Genomic DNA, 19,933 nt, shown 5'->3' on the forward strand with positions numbered 1-19,933 from the left:
GTGCAATCTTACTAAGTATTTTGGTAAGAGGTTGTTTCCACAGATTGAATGAAGTGACCTTCAGATTACATGATAACAACTTTATTAATTACGTCAAGGTTCCTTTTTTAAACTATAACATCCTCAAAGTTATTGATTAAACTTGCAATATGATTTAAGTTATATACAACGTTCAATGTAAAGAATTATCAATGTCTGCATTGTCTTCATAAAAAAGTTGAAAACTTTTTTTTTTTTTTTTTGGAATTTTCATTGGTATCTGATGCACTCACATTAGGATTGATTAATTTGAATTTGTGTTGCATACATGCAAGGTTCATTAAAAAAGAAGCATCTCCTATCAAGAATTTTTTCATACTCGGAGCTCAAACTCAAACTCTGATTAAAAAAGAAGAAATTCTATCTATTCACCGCAAACTTTAGCTGTGAAGTCAATCTCTTTTTAATAACAATTTATCTTCTAAATTTACTTTATACTTGAATTCTTTGAAATTCATATTTAATATCAAGGAGAAGGTGCTTCATTTTTTGATCTTTCGTAATCATTCATCTATTAAATTTCATTGCTTATAGTCTCAATTAGTTTCCATTATAACAAATTATACTGTAAAAATGTCTTTTTGCATGCTAGGACGGATTTAGAATTTAAAAGTTCATGATTTTGACTCGTACTTTCTATTGCTATGCCTGTCCGTGTTTGCATGCATATATAAATTACTATCTTATACATTACACACTAATATATAAGATTAAATTTTATATACACACAAATGTGAAAAGATGTAGCATAGGAAGTGCGAATCAATAGCAACAACACATATATATATATATATATAATTTCACATGTGGCTATTTCAATTTGTACATTGCCCTCATTCATTTGGACAACCATTCCCACATGGAACTTTACGTGTTCTTGTAATTATTTAGTATCTCTTCTTTGAAATGGCCCTACGGCTATCTCTACTTTTCTTTGCCTTGTATTTTATATTATTTGACATATGTTTATAAAAAAATTTAAGTAAATATTTTATTAAATTAATCTTATTAATGATATTTTGAATTATATATTTATTTATTATTCTTTTTATTTCTTTTTTTTTTTTTGCTTTATTTAAGCTGGGCACACCCTTTAATAAATGGAAAAATTACATAAACTAACAACTCTAAGACAATAATTACAAGTACTAGCAATAGTTTTTCAAAATTACAACTATTAGCAAAAGTAGCATTATTTTACCTTTTTAATTAACTGACGCGTGACATCTACTCTTTTTTTTTCACCATACGCTTTTCACGCCTCTTTAACTTTTGTTTACCTCTTTTCACGCACAAACAAAGATTCAATTCCCTCCAATATCTCCTTCGACTATTTTTCTTTTTCAAAATCCGAAAATTTCTCCCTAAATCTTGATGAACCTTGTTTCCACCTTTTATGGTAAGTGATTTTTCAGTTAATGCATGTTAAATTTTTCTTATGACTTCTTCTTTTTTTTGTTCGTCATAAACTGAAACATAAAATTGTTTGTGTTTAATTTGGGTTTTTTTTTTAGGTTTAATTTCGTGTGTTGATTTTTTTCTTGTTTACCGCTATAATATCAAAGCATGCAAATTGTTCTATGAATTTTGATGAAATACCATCTTTTAGCCTAGGTTTAATCCAAGATGAAAACAACAACTTGGTTTTTTGTAATAATTAGTCAAAGGAAAGTCTTAACTTACAAGAGTGGAGATCGAAGAAGCGAAACGATCCCCAAAAGTCTGCTAAAATAATGAAACCAAAAGAAGTGAAGGAATCATTGTCCCCCAAATCTAAAAAAAATCTAAAAAAAGCGAAAAAGAGAAAGCCAGATAAAAAATCTCATTCAAGCCCGGTTTCATCTGATTATGAATCGTCATCTGAAGAAGAGAAAGTTGAGGAGGTATTGTTGCATTTGCAAAATTCTGTAGATTATGTACAATATATTAATATATGTATTTTATATATGCAATTAATAAGTTGTGTGTTTATTTTAGCTTTCAGTCAAGGTATGAAATTTGTAGTCATATATGTGAAGGTCTATATATGTTATGTTATAGATATGTAATTATGAAAATTTATGGGATTTGTTACTTATAAGTTTTAGAGTTGTATTTATTATGTATTAGATATTTAAGATATGTATTTTTGTATTTAACTCTTATGTAACATATTGTATTTGATAATGTTAATATTTGTATTTATATATGTTTTCATTAGATAATTTGTATTTTTGTATTTAAGTCTTTTGTAACATATTGTATTTGATAATGTTAAGATTTGTTTTTGTATATGTTTTGATTAGATAATTTGTATTTTTGTATTTAAGTCTTGTGTAACATACTGTATTTGATAATGTTAAGATTTGTATTTGTATATGTTTTCATTAGATAATTTATATTTGTATATGTATTTTCATTAGATAAGTCTTATATTTCTAGCAATGATGTATTCATATAATACATATGCTAATTTTTTGTTTTTATGTTGTAATCCAACTTTAAAGATGTATTTGTATAAATACATATTTGGCCTTTTTAAACATATAATTGTATTTTTGTTTTTTATAGGTTTTGCGCGATAAAATATACATGGCAAGAGTATTGCCTAAATTTGCACCACATATCGATTGTCATACGGTCAATGACATTGAAGACCGTATTAAGGCAATGCTAACGAAGAATCAATTCAAGAAATTTTGTACTGATAGTATTTTTGGTGTTTTCATGAAGAAAAAGAATTGTGTTGTGCAAGCACAATTAGGGAGATGCATTATGTCACTGGAGACTACCGAAAGTTCAACAAGTGACATAGTAATTCGTGCGATGGGCACAACTCTGCATTTTAGTCTTAGAGAATTTGTTGTAGTAACTGATTTGAATTGTCATTCAAAAAGGGATGATTTTGGGTTTGATGAAGACGTTCCAAATAAATTTATTGATCAGTATTTTGATGGTTCCAGATTTATTCAGAAGAAGGAATTATTTGCTACTGTTACTGATAAAATATGGGGGAGCGAGAATGATAAAGATGCGATCAAGTTTGCTAATTTATATTTTATTCATGGATTTTTACTTTCGTCTGTTGATACTATTATTATGTCACGCCTCCATTTTGATCTGGTCAAGAGTGATCGTTACAGGGACTATCCTTGGGGATTGGTTGCATATGAAGAATTAGCAAAAAGTTTGAATAAAAAGTTGAAACCCACAGGAAAGTTTTACATGCTTCATGGAATGCCACTTGCCATCCAGATTTGGTTGTACGAGTATTGTTCTGCTGTCCCTCGTACTGTTGCTTTCAAGGTGGATTCTCAAATTCCACGTCTTCTAAATTGGAAGACAAATGCTATTCACCCACGATATGAATCATTGATGGAAAGTTTGTTTAATGATTCAAATAATAAGGTTAGTTTACTGAAAATATACTATTTTATGTGATGTTCTGATTATGTTGTAAATATATTTACTGTATTCATATGTGTTAATTTACAAAAAATAGTGGGTGAATGATTTGCATTACTGTCAAGGTTAACTGGTTATCATGTATGTTGTAGGTTGTTTTCAAGAACATTGAGCAAACACGAAAGGAGATTTCAACCTTTCAGATACCAAAGAAGGTTTTTCATAGAGGTGGAAGTCATAAAGAAGATTATGTTGATTCTGATGATGATTTTCAGGATCCTCCACCTAAACACCAGTTTTCAATCAACAAAAAAAAAATATCAGGGCGATTCGTCCAATTCACCTGCCAAGAAAAAATTGAAGAATCAATCAAAAGGTGTAGATCAGCATACACCAAAAAGGTCTCCTCCAAGTCGTGCTGTGAAGATGTCTTCTGTGAAGACACCAATTTTCAAGGCGATTCAATCAAAAGAAACAGTACCTTCAAACAGGAAAGACATTCCGGTTGAGTCACCTGATATGTCTTTTTTCAATCGTGAAGACGAAGATGATGTTCTTTCTAAGAAAGTGTTTGAAAAATTTCGTGATGAGGTAATTTATGCTTAAGACTTTGGTATTTTCGTTTCTTTCAAATCTAATTTTAATTCTTTGAATTTAGGTTCGCAAAGAGTTTAATGACATTCGGAATAGGTGTGATCAAATAATGAATTCGATAAATGAGATGAAGGTACAAAAATTTTGGTTTTATAAAGAATAATTGTTAAGTACAATTGATTTGTTATATACATATACAACATATGTATTTTTGTTTGAATAAATACATATTTAATATGTATTTATGTTTGGTAGATACATATTTAATATGTATTTAGGTTTTACTAAATACATATTTAGTATGTATTTATGTTTGAATAAATACATATTTAGTTTGTATTTATGTTTGAATAATTACAGTTGATTTGTTATATACGTATAACAAATACAAACATATGTATTTATGTTTGAATAAATACAAATTTAATATGTATTTAGGTTAGAGTAAATACATATTGAGAATGTGTTTATATTTGGATAAATACATATTTAATCAAATGTATTTATATTTTTTCAACGACCAGAAACAAGAAAAAGACAAAGATTGTGACACGGCTCAAATGGAGGAAGGTGATAAGAATACATCACCACATCAATCAACTCCAATGACTGTGGAAGGTTTTAATAAGAATACTGAAGGCATATTGGTAAGTAATTTTGTGTTCATTTGATGTTTTAAATATATTTTATCTGTTAAATAAATATAAAATAAATTTATTATGTATTTGAATAAATACATATGCACTCAGATATACATATGTAGTTCAAAACTAATCAAATGTTATATTAATTTTGATCGTCCTAAGTATTTAATATTTTTTATGCCAATAAACAGGTTAAAGACTATGAATTTGTCAAGCCACAATTGGATGAAGCTGATAAGGATACTTCACCCCATGAGTCCACACCAATGTTACATCATGATTTTGATAAGAGTCCTGAAGGCACGTTGATAAGTAAATTGTTTTCATTCATATGTATATTAGTTTTTAATACTATTGAAATTTCTATTTAGATATATGAACTATACATGTCATCATTGTTTATGTTTAAGAACAGGTTATTGAAGAGATCACAGAAAAATAAAGCACCAATTTTACGGAGTTGTATAATGCGGATAATGATGTTGTTTTGGTAATTTGTTGATTCTTATCTTTATGATGTATATTAATATAGGTGAATATTAATATTTTCAATGTTTTATTATTTCCTTTATTAAAGGACAAAATTGATACCTCCATGCATGAAGCAAGAGATGTTTGTTATTCAACGGTATGATGAATAAATTAATATTGTATTTTAATTCCTGAACAAATATTGATGTTATTTAATATGTTTCAACATGTTGAATAGAACAAAAAAATTATTGATGAAAGTGTGGGTGAAGCGCAATTTTTAGATTCACAAAACACATTTCTAGTAGAGGTGCTTAGAAATGTCAATCTTGATTTCATACAACAAAATTTGAGAGTCCGAGATGATTCAAAGGCATGCTTAATTCCTGCATAATTTGTGTTTACTTTCTTTATTATTGTATCAACTTTAAAGGATTTGTGTATATTTTAAACAGAACACCTGAAGCGGCTGCAGAAATAATTGAAAATACATCAATGGTTGAATGTGAGAAACCAATTTTGGATGAACAAATTAATTCATAAGTCCACACCCATGAAGTAGTTTTTGGAGAAGGAAAGTCTCAACCAGATTTACGTGATTCCAAGTAATAATTCCTGATGAGTTGCTACCCAGTCTTAACCAATATGTGAATCTGGAAAGAAGCATTATTGTTCACCCATCTGCAAATAAAGAATAAACTCCTGTGAATGTTTCAAGAATTAAGAGACCATCTAAATTCAAGGAATTACCATTCACTATGAAATTTGGTTCAGCAGAAGGTTTGTGCTTTTAATTTTTTTTCTTGTATATACCAAACTTCTTTATTTTATTTATTACTTATTTTTTTTATTTTATTGTAATTATAAAGAAAGCACAGAAGTGCAGACAAAAAAATTCAAACAGAAGCATCCATTTGTATCTCATCCAATTCTTGATATTGAATACACTAAGGTCACCAATAAGTTCATGACGTGGCTTTCAGTGGACCTTCTCAAATCATGCAAAGAAGTAAGTACTTTACAACTTAATTATATTATTCATTTACATTTTCTGTTTATTATTAAGTAGTATATTTAATCAATTAACAGAAGCAACAAAGGGGAACATTATTTGAAAAACAAGTCCAAGATATCAGCTTTGAATTTTGACATTCTATCAGTTGAAGACAAGAATTGGTTCTACGTTATGGGTACTCCTGGACAGTCATGGTCAGATGAGGTGAGTTACATATTTATATTATAATTACTTATACTGATTATATACAATATGTATTTTCTTATATACATATGCAGTATATCATATTTTCAGATACATATGTACTTGAGTACATACATTTAGTGGCTTACACATTGAAAATTTAATTTTGGGTAGTTGCTTTTACAAATCATCTTTTATTTTATGCAGCAAATTAATGTTTGCCTGTACTATTTGAGAAAGAAATTCAAGTATGAACCAAATATCTCATATATGTATAGCATAGTTATTCAATTGATGATCCAACGCTTAATGCTGGTGGAAAGGAATGCCATTTGAATGAGTACATAAGTGGATTTCGCACGCATGCTACTGTTTCATGGCATATAGTTGATCATATATTCATTCCTATCAACATAAAGTCCAAGCATCACTGGGTTCTGGCTGTACTTTCTTTCAACAGTAGATGCATATACGTATATGATTCACTGTCATATGCTGGTCATGATTCTACTGTGCTTGCTGAAGTTGAGAAGTTAGCTGAGATTATACCTTACTGTCTTTTGGCATGTAAATTCTATGAGAAGAAGGGTATTGATATTGACAATCATCTAAATTACAAATTAAATGATAAACATGATCTTTTTGATGTTTACATTATGGAAGATTTGCCTCAACAGCCATGTGGCAGCTTGTAAGTTTTGAATATACATATTATTTATTTATATATATATATATATTCTCATGTTATCTAATACTTATTAATTTTCATATATGCAGGGATTGTGGGTTATATATAATTACATATGCTGAGTGCTTAACATTTGGTGGAAGTGTTCCAAAAGTTGACTTTGATCCAGATATTCTCCGCATGAGATATGCTTCAATGTTGTGGCATTATGGTACAAAAAAATAAGAAGAAAAGGCACAAAGTGATGATGAAGCACCAAGTAGGCCTCGTAGGGAAATTCAGATAACGAAAGTTACTGAAGTACATGATATTTGACTTTTATTTTGAGATGGATGTTTTTGATAACAATAAATATTTTGTTGACGATTTTTTTTTTTGAATATATTTTAGGTTTCATATGTTAATTCAATCATCAATGACAATATTTTTCTATGTTTAATTATTGTGATACTTATTTTTTGTGCTGTTTATATTACAATATTTAGTTTATTTTACTATTACGCATATATACATAAATAAAAATATAATGAAAATGTATTTTAAGCATAATGAAAATGTATATATGTATATATGTATTTAACGCATATGTATTTATGTTTTTAATATTCACAAATATGAATTTATGTATTTATAAAGATATCCATTTGTATATATGTATTTCTGCATAATGTATTTCATGTATTATCATAATATAAAAGATACTTTATGTATTTTATTAATAACAAAACAAAAAAACTTTCCAACAAATTAAGAATAACAACATCAAAAACATTATATATTTTTTTAAGCATACACATATGTATATAATAATTTACATAGATATACTTTTGTATATATGTATTTCTGCATAACGTATTTCATGTATTATCACAATATAATTTTATTTTTATGTATTATATTAATAAAGAAAACAAAAAATTTCAAACAAATAAAGCATAAAAACTTCAATAAGATCAAACATTTCTTTAAAAGTAAAAATCAAATATATTTTAATCATAATGAAAATCTATATATGTATTTAACGCATATGTATTTGTGTATTTACTCTTCATACATATGTATATATGTATATACATAATTATCCATTTATATATATATATATTTCTGCACAATGTATTTCATGTATTATCATAATATAAAAGTTACTTTATATATTTTATTAATAAAGAAAAACTAAAACTTTCAATAACATTAAGCATAACAACTTCTATAAGATCAAACATTTTTTTAAAAGTAAAAATCAAATATATTTTATTCAAGGAAAAATAGCTTCAATTGTTTATAACTAAATACATCAACCGACTTATCATTTGTTGTATTTCCTACATGAACGCCTATTGTGCCCTTTATATCCGCATGAACTACAACAATTTTTACTTTTCTTTCCAAACATATCTCGTCCGGACTTTCCACGATCCTTCTTTGCAGGCCTTCCAGGGGGTCGCTTGTATTTTGGGGGCAGAACTATCTCAACCAAAATTTCATTTGGAATTATCTAGTTGTCTTTGTGTGGTAGAGGATAAACTGGAACATCATATGTTCTCAAGACTGTTTTTGGCTTGTATAGTTCAAAGCAATATGGTCCGTTCTTAAAATTCTTGCTATCAAGAACTGCACAAGCATGAACACACGTTATCTCATCCAACTGAAATGCATTGCAAGAACATTTCTTTTCATTAAGACAAACAATAAAATATTTCTCCTTGTCGTGGACTGTATAGATACATTCTGATGCAGGTATAACCTGAAATTATTAAACAAAAATAATTATTTTAAAAAAAATAATTTTCAAAGTTATATCAGAAACAATTTGCCATATGTATTTGACCATCTCAACATATGTATTTTTATTTCAGAATATAATTTATTTAATTTCTTATGTTAATATGAAAATATATTTAAAAAACAAATGAAAAAACTAATATATCTATATTTAGTAAGAGTTAAATTTCATCATACCTTCATATGTGTACTCTCCGCTTCATTCTGTTGTAGAATTTGTTGAAACTTACCAATAAAATCTGTAAAAGTATACAATGCCTGCTGTCTGTTTTCACAGTTTCATCTACCAAACATCAATCTAACTTCCTCTAGAAAATCATATATTGGTAGTTCTCTAGCCAATACTAGTGCAACATTAATTGATTCAACAATTTTAGATGTCAAAGTCTATCCCCTATGAACTGATGCATATGATCTAGTCCACTTATCGTATCCCGTCAAATTCAAGTAATTCTTCACTCTAACATCAACTGCCTCCACCTTCTCCATTAAACCGTGAAATTCAGTCATTGAATATGATTTTGCCATTGTGTAGAAGACATCGGATAATGCATCATGTGATTTTCTAAAGTTTTTTTTCACATTTCCCCATAAATGCCACATGCATGCATAATGTGGTACATCATTATACACCTCACTTACAGCTTTTATGATGCTTGCATTACGACCAGAAACTACACACATTTCTCTTCTCTCACCATATGCTTCCTTCAGATTTTTAAAGAACCAAGTCCAAGAAGCATCATTTTCAGAATCAAGAACTCCATAGCCGAAAGGAAATATATGTCCTGCATGTTCAAAAAATTCATATAACCATACATGATTTTTGACAAATCAAATAATGCACATTTATATTATAACTTCATACAGCTGCAAAGATTCTAAACTCCAGAGGATAACTAAAACTTCTACATATGTATATTTTAAATACAATTTGCTTTCAGCAATAATAACTGAATCTCATGACATAAATAATATATATATATGTACATTCTAAATACATCCAACTGGACACATATTTGAAATCAAATATATTTATAATTAAATATCTTACCAGCTCCATTCATGGTACATGCAGCTACGAAAATTTCACTATACAGTCCTCTTAGATGACCTGCATCAACAACTATGACAGATCTGCAATGCGCGAATCCTTGAATGAAGGTAGTTAGTGCAATAAATATATACAAAAACTCATTGTCCTCATTCTTTTTCATTCTTATATGTGAACCGGGATAACTAGTGTTTAGCACATGAATGTATGCAGGTAGTTTCCCATATGATGCTGCTGGTTTCCCTCTTAACTCTTCAAGTGCTTGCTCCTTGGCTCGCCAACACATAATATATGTTAAATCCATACCCATGTCTTCCTTTATATCACTTCTAATTTCAGATGGACTGTATTTCCGTTTGTGGCATTTAAATTTTGGTTTGACTATACCACTAATCAACTTACTAGTAGCATGCAATTTAGGATAAATATTATTTTTGATCGGACAGGTATGTTCTGGTAAAAATTCTCTAACATTAAACATTCCAGATTCACCGATATCAGATGCATGAAATAAAAAAGTACAATTATCGGATCTGCACAACAATGTATAACTGCAAAAATAAATAAATACATATGCTTAAATACAATTAACCATATGAAAAAACAAATAACTAAATGCATAATACACTTACCAGGTTTTACTCGATCTTACAGATAGTGTTCGAAACTTTTCACGAATTGAATAGTCCTTCATAACTGATTTTAATACTCTTTTCGAGATATAAACTTGATCAACCTCAATATGTTTGTGATGTGGGTCGGAGATAATAACTCTACTTGTATCCATTTCAAATACATCCAAACATTCTTCTGACGGAGTAACTATTAATGCTCGTTGAGTACTTATATTTCCCACGTTACTCACACTGACAGACATCTTTAGACTTTCCGAATTACACAATGATGAACTTACAATTCTGCTGAAATTATCCCTGTTAGAAACACTCACATATAAAGGCAAATTAGTCAATTCCTTCAACTCTTTTTTCTGCATAATATATACCTTCAAACCCATGTCATTAATTATACGTATTTTTTCCGCACTATCTGTTAATTGATATTCGATTTCAATGCATTTGCACGTCAAATCAACATCAACATGAAAAGCCAGTAACGTGTACAGTTAGTCATACATAGAGTTTACGCTCAACAATATCGCATCACTCATGTACTCTTCATATTCTTGCTCATAATTCCATCTTCCTGAATGTTTAACAAGAACAACAATGCTACCCATCTTCAAATGTAGAAAATCACAAAATTGTAAAAGACAAATTAAATATCTAATTCGTAGTTTACACAACAACCAATTCGCTAATACAAAACTCCAAAGCGAATTCACACAAAAATAATTTAATTGAAACCAGCTTATCAAAAATTAAAATTCAGATTAACGTTTTACAATTGTTTCTTAACTTTCACACTTTATAATAACAACGCCAAATTTGAAATTATAAAAAAAAAGCTTCCATAATTTTACAATACCTGTAATTGCAATGTTTTTTTTAATGTTCTTCACAATGCTAGTTGATCAGAAAAAAATACGTTTAACCAGTAGTTCTTTAATTTGAATATGGATTTTGGGTTTTGATTTTAGTTCTGTTATGGAAAAAATTATTTGAATTTGAATTATTTGTTGTAATTTAACGGTGATGTAAAAAACGAGTTTTAAAAGGTAAGAAAATTTGTCAATTAATTGTGCCATAAATTATGGAACCATTTTTTACCCTTTTAAACTGAAACTAATTAGCATTATATTAGGAACACAATATTCTGTTGTATATGTATTTAACTAGCAATAGTTTGTTCAAATACAAAATACATATTGCTATTTTTTGTAATTTTGAAACTGTTGCTAGAAAAGTTACAATTACGGCTCTATAGTTACTATTTATGAAATTTTCCCTTAATAAATCGCTTATTCCTATAAAATTAAAAGTAATTTTGTCAATGTATCACTTATTAAACGATATACCTCTTTACAAATCAACAATAATTATATTTATTGATCAAGGACATACTAAGAAGATCTTATTCAAACTATTCTTGAAAGAATAAAAGAGCAAGGGTATAATAAAAAGATGGATAACTTACATAAATTTTAAATTTTTAATGGGTTCTAACACTTCTTTCCATAATTTTATTTTATTACATGATATCTCGGATTTTGATATTTATGATATATATATTTAGCCTTGATACATATGCATTGTAATACATTTGTAATTTAGTGGTTAATTAAATAAGGAAGTAACTGATTTTCAATTATTACAGTGAGTAAAATAAGACAGAAATCGTGGAATAAATACATCTAGTTCCAGATGTATCATAATGATACAATTGGTTCCAGATGTATCACAATGCTAAATTTGGTAAACTTACTTAATAACCATTAAAAATTCAATCTCACACCAAAATAAAAACTTTACATATGTCAAGCATATATTTAAGTGTATCAAACATTTATAAATAAATCAAAAATATGAATCACTATCACAAAGTATGTGTCATATGTATCACCAATATTCCAACAACAAATGTATCATATTGATAATGTATATATTTTGATAACTGACTAACAATATTAGTACATATTTTTTATTCTATTATATCAGTGTCACACATATCGTTTCTCACAGGATAAAATGTATCAATGACGCACGTATAAAATGCATCACGAAAATAAATAAAATACCATATGTATCAATTGAAAAATATCCAAATTGAATGAGGGTGGTGAAACCATTAAATAACCAAAAAACATATGCATCATCCTTAAAATTATGAAAAGAGCACACAAGTTCTTGATATGTATCTATATATGTATTAAATACATTTATTTAATACATATATAGATACATATGTATATGTGTTGATACTTATGATTGATACATATAATCCACCACCTTTTCCATCGTTCGTCCACACCATCACCGCCACCTTGGCTATCCCACCCCCTCCGTCGTTCGTCCTTCCTACCACCGTCACTTTGGTTGTTCTTGGCGGAAATCTAACAATTAATTGTTCAATTTACTTATGATTGATACATGTAATCCATCACCACCCCTCCATCGTTCGTCCGCATCATCACCACCGCTTGGCTACCTCACCCCCTCCGTCGTCCATTCTCACCATCACCGTCACTTTGGTTGTTCTCGTTGAAAATCTAACAATTGATTGTTCAATTTCTCCTATTTTCCTTAATGGGTATTGACTTAAAAGTTGAAAAAAGTTTAAAATTGATAAAAGAGAAGTTGATAAAAATGAAAAAAAAGTAATAAAATTGGTGAAGAAGTTGCAGTAATGGAGATGCAAGTTGTATCAATTGATGATAAGTTGGGAGAGATTTTAGGGGATGAAATCTTTGGAAAAAATGAAATAGATTTCATGCATTAATTGTGGAGTAAAAGTAGGATAGAAGTTTTATTCATATGTATCAAGAGTAAAACATAAATCCGAGATTTTAAGTAATTGTTTAAAAGAAAGAGTTTTGGGTAATAAGGTCTCTTAGGTTTGCGTTTTTGTGTAATTTATCCTAAGAAGATTTTGTTCAAACTATTCTTGAAAAATTAAAGAAGTAAATATTTAGGAATATAAGTACAACACAAATAAAGCAAATAAAAAAGAAATTTGAAGGGTGGGGTGAGAGTAACAGTTTATATAGTTATTTTATGCTAAGAATATAAAAAAAAGCTCTCTTAATTTTTTAAAATAGACACGTAAAATAAATATTTATTTTTTGTATATAGGTCAAATAAAATGAAAAGGATGGAGTATAGATAGCTTTTGGCAATGAATATTGGGAGTAATATTTATTTGGGCATGAAATTTGATCAAATTCTTCAAATTCATTCATAAAGTTTTAAAAAAATTCTAAATAAGATGCATGTCCAAACACATCTTTAAATTTCAAATATACAATTTTTAAATTCAAAGTTGCAAATTTCAATGAATAGAATCACATGCTCATTTCTCAAAATACAAAAATATTTTTTTAATTTTTGATCTTCTTCAAATTGTAACTATTATAACTTATCATTTTAGTTACTATAGTATTGAATCAATTGAGTCTCTTGATTCTTTTAGAAGCAATTCCTTTACCTCAATGAGGTAGGGATAACATATGCATACATTTTATCCCTCTGAATTTTACTTATCAAATCAAATTGGGTATATTATTGTTAAATCATTTGTGTCCATTGGGATTTACTAATTTTACTTCTCTATAAATAGATATACTAGTATAAGTACACGGGCTATGCGCGGACAATTCTAATGATAAGTATTCATGAAAATAGTATTCCTGAAAAATCGTAAAGACATAATGACTCTTTCCACAATTAGTTTTGTATTATTATTGAGAAAATAAATTTTTTTCTTGTGATAAACTGTCACCGTCTATATAACTGCATTTGACAAGATTAATCATACCATCCATAACCAACACTCATACAACACCAAACCACTACATAGGCGCAACAACAAGATAGATCATAACCATTTTTATCTTTTAATTCGCAGGATAAAAATTACTCTTACAACTCATCTTTGAATATCTTGAGGACATTAATATTAACCTGTAAAACTCATTATCGGAACAATTCATCATTCTACAAACTGAATTCTGTACTATATTTTAATAAACTCTCAAGAGCACCCTAGACAAAAAAAAATCAAAATCACGTAAATATCATGAAATAAAATTTGATAAACTCATGCATTTATTGTAACAATCACGTTATTGTAGACTGAGCTCCATGAAATAGGAAGATCAACATCTACTATACAACTCAAACATTTACCGTAACGAATTACATTATTATAGACTGAGCTCCATAAAATAATTTTTTGCAAAAGGAGAAGAGACTTTTTTTTTTTTATGACAAATAAGATATGAAAAAAATATAAATAAGGCACCATAAAAATCATTTTCGCCAATGAATAACTTCATATACACAGATTCCATTGATACTCACAGTTTATAGATATCTAAACCAACCTTAGCAAATGAAAAAATTTCATTCAGATTTGAAACAATTACACCTTAAACTCATGAACATGATCAAATTTCAATATTACAACTTCCTTCGATCTTCTTATCCACTACACAGAGTAATATGTATCAAAGGATATCCTTATTACGATAGTTTTAAAAACAATTAAAAAATTTTGATAAGTTGAACCTCAAAATTCATTTTCCTATGTCTTCTACTGAAAAACAAAAAGGTTTAGATATGACCAAATCGTTGGAGTTTGGGATATGCTCTATCTGACAAGTGTCACTTAATTAAAGAAGTACCCGTCTAAGAGTTCTAGAGAAAAATCTGTATAGTAATTTAAATAAATCAATGAATGAATGAAAATGAATGTTAAGTCTGCATTGTATGCATGTTAATTCAAAAGCTACAATTATAAATAATATATCCCCAATTACAAAGAACAAAAAAGTTAAAACACCTAATAACAGAAGCTACTTGAAGTGCTTGGATATAAGAATAGGCAAATAGGTATTATGATCATTATGAAATTTCGAAACTTATATGAGAGAGGTTCATGTGATAGTAAGAGAATTAACTAAAAATTGTCTTCTCGAATCATGTGTCTTCCTCTGCCTTGTAAGAAGAAAAGGATCCGACAAAAACTTTTATTACGATAGGCACTTGAATATCAAATAAACACAACCTCTTTCATTTAAGAATACGAGTTGAGAATAAAAGATCTTTTCAATACACATACAATGGTTAAAGAGTTTAATGAGAAAAACACGACTTTTAGGAAGAGAAAAATAGGCAAGGTCTGTTTCTTTAATGGATACAATATTTGGACTTCTTCATGAATTTTTTAAGCTAGTTGAACAATGTTTCCTGTACGGATTCTTTATCTGTTATTTGAAAGATTATAATTTATGATACTATTCAGTAAGTAATTCCAAAAAAATAAAAGAGAGAGAGAGGTATGTACCAGAAGATTGGACTTTACTTGATTTGCCTTTGCGAATATCCAAAGATACTTTGAAGAGTTCTTGCTACACTGTCAAGTTTAATATTACCTTCTCTATCTAGCACCCAAAGATTTCTCCACGTAGGTAGATTTTTTTTAATCAAATAACTGAATTTCTTGAAATATAGTTGTATATTTTGTGTTACATTCTTCCCGTATATTATTATTATTGTTGATGACTGCGAAAAATGAAAGTTGTATTTTGAAAGTCTCGTATGTTTAAATGTAAAAAATGTACATATGAAAGAAAGTTATCAGACTAACAAATATACAATCAGCCTTAATCCAACAATAATTATGAATCACATGAAAATAATTTCAAAATTTTATCATCTGAAGTGGCTAATATACAACTTGGTTAGTTTAGTTGAAATGAGATACGAAAATCAACATCCAACTTGAAGCAGAATTCTTACAAATTTAGGATCTAAATTACTCAATAGACAGTTGTATCAACACAAAATCAAACGAAATGACAAAATAAAACTTCACGTCTCTAATCAAAATTAATGTATTGAAGGCGTGTTGTTTGGTGTCAATTACTGCTTCAATTTGAAGAACAAATGTAGAAAGGTATTCAGATGGTTATGTATGGAACTACCAAAACTTAGAAGAGAGAATCCAAAAATCATAAGTGAGAATGTTTTTGATAGCCAACCCAATTTTCTTCCGCCATGTACTCTCAGTGCATTGTTTAATATATCATCAATGGCTTCTGTTAATAATAACACCCAATTTCAACACAAATTATGTAAAAAAGTATATGAACATCTAGATATTTTAAAAAAAAAAACAACTGAAATATAAGGAAAACAACTATTTGTTTGCAATGGATTATGTATTTGACCACTGCAAACCATACAAACTGCATCGCATTGAGAGAAAAGATCTACAAAAGGAGGACTTACAAGTATTTGTTGTTGCAATATTCATTTCGTTTTACCTTTCATTATTTTCATCTTTTGACCACTTTGATAGACACAATTCTTCTTCTTCTTGAACTTGCACTTCTTTCTGTATCAATACATTCAATTATTATATCTCGTCAGTTAGCCATGTAAAAATCTTTCTATCTACAAAGAAGAAAGGATAAAAATATAGAGAATGAAAACAATTCATCAAATGAAGAAGAAAAGATCCATTAATTCTTTTAGATAAACATTTTAAATTCAACTTCAAAACATAGCTACTCTCCTATAGAGTGGTTTTAAAAAAACAAAAGAAAGAAAAAAGAATAACGTGGGTTAGTTTGAATTTAAAAACAAATGTGTTTGAAAAAGGTGAATTAGTTGTCCTAATTACTTGGTTAATTAAAATATGTCAATTAGTTGTCCGAATTATTATTGCTTATTAAGTGTAAAAAGTTAAATTGAAAATCTGATATTATCATGTCAATATTTTAATAATTAATTTGAAAATTTTCTATGATAACTAATATCATAACTAACTAATTTTTTGATCCAGTTGTCAAATGGCTAACTCATAACATGCCACATAGTTTCATGTGGATGCTGTGTCCTCTCCTATTAATAATATATAGATATAAATATAAATATAAATTTAACAATTATGAAAACTTATAAATGATCAGCCTTCTGCTATATAAATTAATTATGCAGTAGAAATATTAGTATAAATTATACTAATTTGATAAAGATTACATACTATTTTTTATATCTAAGTTTGGGCCCGGACTTAGGACGAGTCTCTTAAAATTAGTATGTGTGTGTCAGAGGCGGACCAATATTGAGTGTAGGGGGTGCACGTGCACCCGCTGGCCTCGAAAAAAACTTTGTATATATAGTTCTATATCTATATATATATCAGGGTGTTATGTCAAATATTTATCGTACACCCACAAAAATAATTGATATGGCTGGTGAGATGATTGGGCATGCCACTTGAAAGTTGCTCTTTTTGCGTGATTGCTCAGGTTCGAACCCCAACAACAATATTTCCTTAGTTGCTTCTTTTTTCATTTTCCAAATTACACGGTAAGCAGCATTATTGTGCAAATGTATATATTTATCTTTTGATGAAAAAAGACTTCCTATTTAATAGTCATTTATTTTACACCTTTTCTTTTTTCTATTATGTATTGTGGATATTATTGACCTATTTTTTATTTTATTTCAAAATACAAGCTTCTCTCCAACTTCAAAAGGTAGATATTCTCTCTAGCTTATACTATATAATATTTATTTTCTTTTATCTTTTGATCATTGAGTTATTTTTTATTTAAAGAATTAGCAATTTAAAGTTTGAGATAGACTTAAATCGAACATTACCCGTTGCAACCATCTAGCAAATAAATCTCTCGAATTTCATATTTTTCAAAAATTTTCTATTATTGTTCAAAATATGAAAGTGCGTTGAATTTAAATATAGTGAATAACACACTTTTCTCATATTAAATCTAATTAATGATATTTAATAATATTAAAATTTTACTTATAAAATACTATAATCAACAAGTTTTCAAAGAACCATATGTCGAACTTTGACACTATTAATTACTATATTTAAATATAAAGGTACACTCATCAAGTTTAAATCTTGAATTCACCTCTGGTGTGTATATAAATACATACACACAAAACCTCAAAACGTAAAACCTTACTTATATTGAGTGTTCACATCAAATGATTAAATAAATGTATGATTGAAAACTTTTATAAACTTAATTACCAAACTCGCAAAACTTATCAGTATTCGGTATTTACATCAAATAAACAAATAGATGCATGACATACATTTCCAAATAAACTTTTATGATTGACAAACATAAGTACGTCATATGATTAGATATTTTTTTTTCTAAAATTTATATAAACACACAACTTAAATTACAGTTATTACATAAAATCTTATTTTGCAAAATTAATTACAAATATTTCAAACTAATTACAAATATTCCATTATTCAGATTTTCTTTCTCCAAAACACATATATAGCAAAATACCTTTTTAGTTCGGTTAATGATCCACAATATATGTGTCACGATCCAAACCGAGGCCCTGGCCGTAACGAGCGTCCCGAACCATAAAGGCCCGGACATCTTTCTACATCTGGTAATCATGCACAACATTCATATGATAAAAAAAAATTCGGAATTTTAGTCTATTACGAAAACATGGTCATACTCTAGATTAAGTTTAACAACAAGGAATGAAATCCGAAATCAACTAAACCATATCTGAAACAGTCTGCGAAATCTCTACCACATGATAACTGACAACTGTCTGAAGAGTGGGACAAGGCCCCCAGTAGACCGAAACTATAATAGAGGACATAATCTGAAAGAATAGGCCTTCTAGAATAGAGAAGGTTCGCCCCTGCATAATCTGATCTGCTGTCTGAATTACCTACTGCTTATCTGGACCCCTAGATCGAGCTTCAGAACCTGAGAGGTAGGGGAGAGGGGTCAATGATACGCAGAGCAAATCTGACATAATCATTTATATTCAACATATATGAGAGCAATTTAAAACAGTTCATAATATATAATATAGTAATAAATCACATGGGCATATTTAAAAGACTCTGTAAAAATCATCTGAACTCTGTGACACTCTTTGTTTTATTTCTGCGCTAGGTGGTATACCCTAAAACTCTGAAATTTCACGGGCTATATGGAAACTGCTATTAACTCGGCAGCGAAGCCCCCAACCCAAGTGTGCCGCAAGGGTCAGAGTCTCTGAATCTACTATGCCACACGACTGTCGTCAACGTACAATAATAATATACCCGTATCAGCAAATACGGTTTCAAGCCAAGAGTTACTTGAACTCAAGCCTTGTTCGGGTAACCACCTAACCCTCTTTAAGCCCATTTTTAACTCTTTCAAGACATGCATTCTCTGAAAACATAATCTGAAATCATACTCTGAAATCATACTCTGTTATGGCATACATATTTATGGTATTGTCATTCCATTGACTTGCAAGTCATATCTCTGAGCCATTATTAGCATATAAAATCTTTGTTGTCAAATCATAAAATTTAGGACCACCATATCAACAATTCTTTCAAGAAAACTCATTCTTTAGAACTCATGTAAAATCTTTATCATTGATTCA

At 28.7% G+C, this 19,933-nt stretch overlaps 1 protein-coding gene across 1 annotated transcript; it reads right to left on the reverse strand.

The window, feature by feature from the left end:
* Window positions 1-8,513: 8,513 nt before the first annotated feature.
* Window positions 8,514-11,091, reverse strand: LOC107846213. Its single transcript, XM_047400264.1, has 7 exons — window positions 10,988-11,091; window positions 10,487-10,786; window positions 10,032-10,405; window positions 9,855-9,914; window positions 9,225-9,588; window positions 8,978-9,065; window positions 8,514-8,762 (listed from the first exon to the last, which is right to left on the reverse strand). The coding sequence occupies exons 1-7, from the start codon at window positions 11,089-11,091 to the stop codon at window positions 8,514-8,516; spliced, it is 1,539 nt and encodes a 512-aa protein (XP_047256220.1).
* Between the last annotated feature and the right edge of the window lie 8,842 nt (window positions 11,092-19,933).

Source organism: Capsicum annuum, chromosome 11 (genome assembly GCF_002878395.1).
Source record: "Capsicum annuum cultivar UCD-10X-F1 chromosome 11, UCD10Xv1.1, whole genome shotgun sequence".
Classification (NCBI taxonomy): Eukaryota; Viridiplantae; Streptophyta; class Magnoliopsida; order Solanales; family Solanaceae; genus Capsicum; species Capsicum annuum.

What these genes read in the sequence shown, in the direction of transcription:
- LOC107846213 (XM_047400264.1), bottom strand. Translation starts at nt 11,091, where the DNA reads ATGGGTAGCATTGTTGTTCTTGTTAAACATTCAGGAAGATGGAATTAT. An exon ending in ATGTACCATGAATGGAGCTG is followed by an intron (nt 9,589 to 9,854) that starts GTAAGATATTTA and finishes TTGAACATGCAG; the next exon opens with GACATATATTTCCTTTCGGC. An exon ending in AATTTGACGGGATACGATAA is followed by an intron (nt 9,066 to 9,224) that starts GTGGACTAGATC and finishes CTGTGAAAACAG; the next exon opens with ACAGCAGGCATTGTATACTT.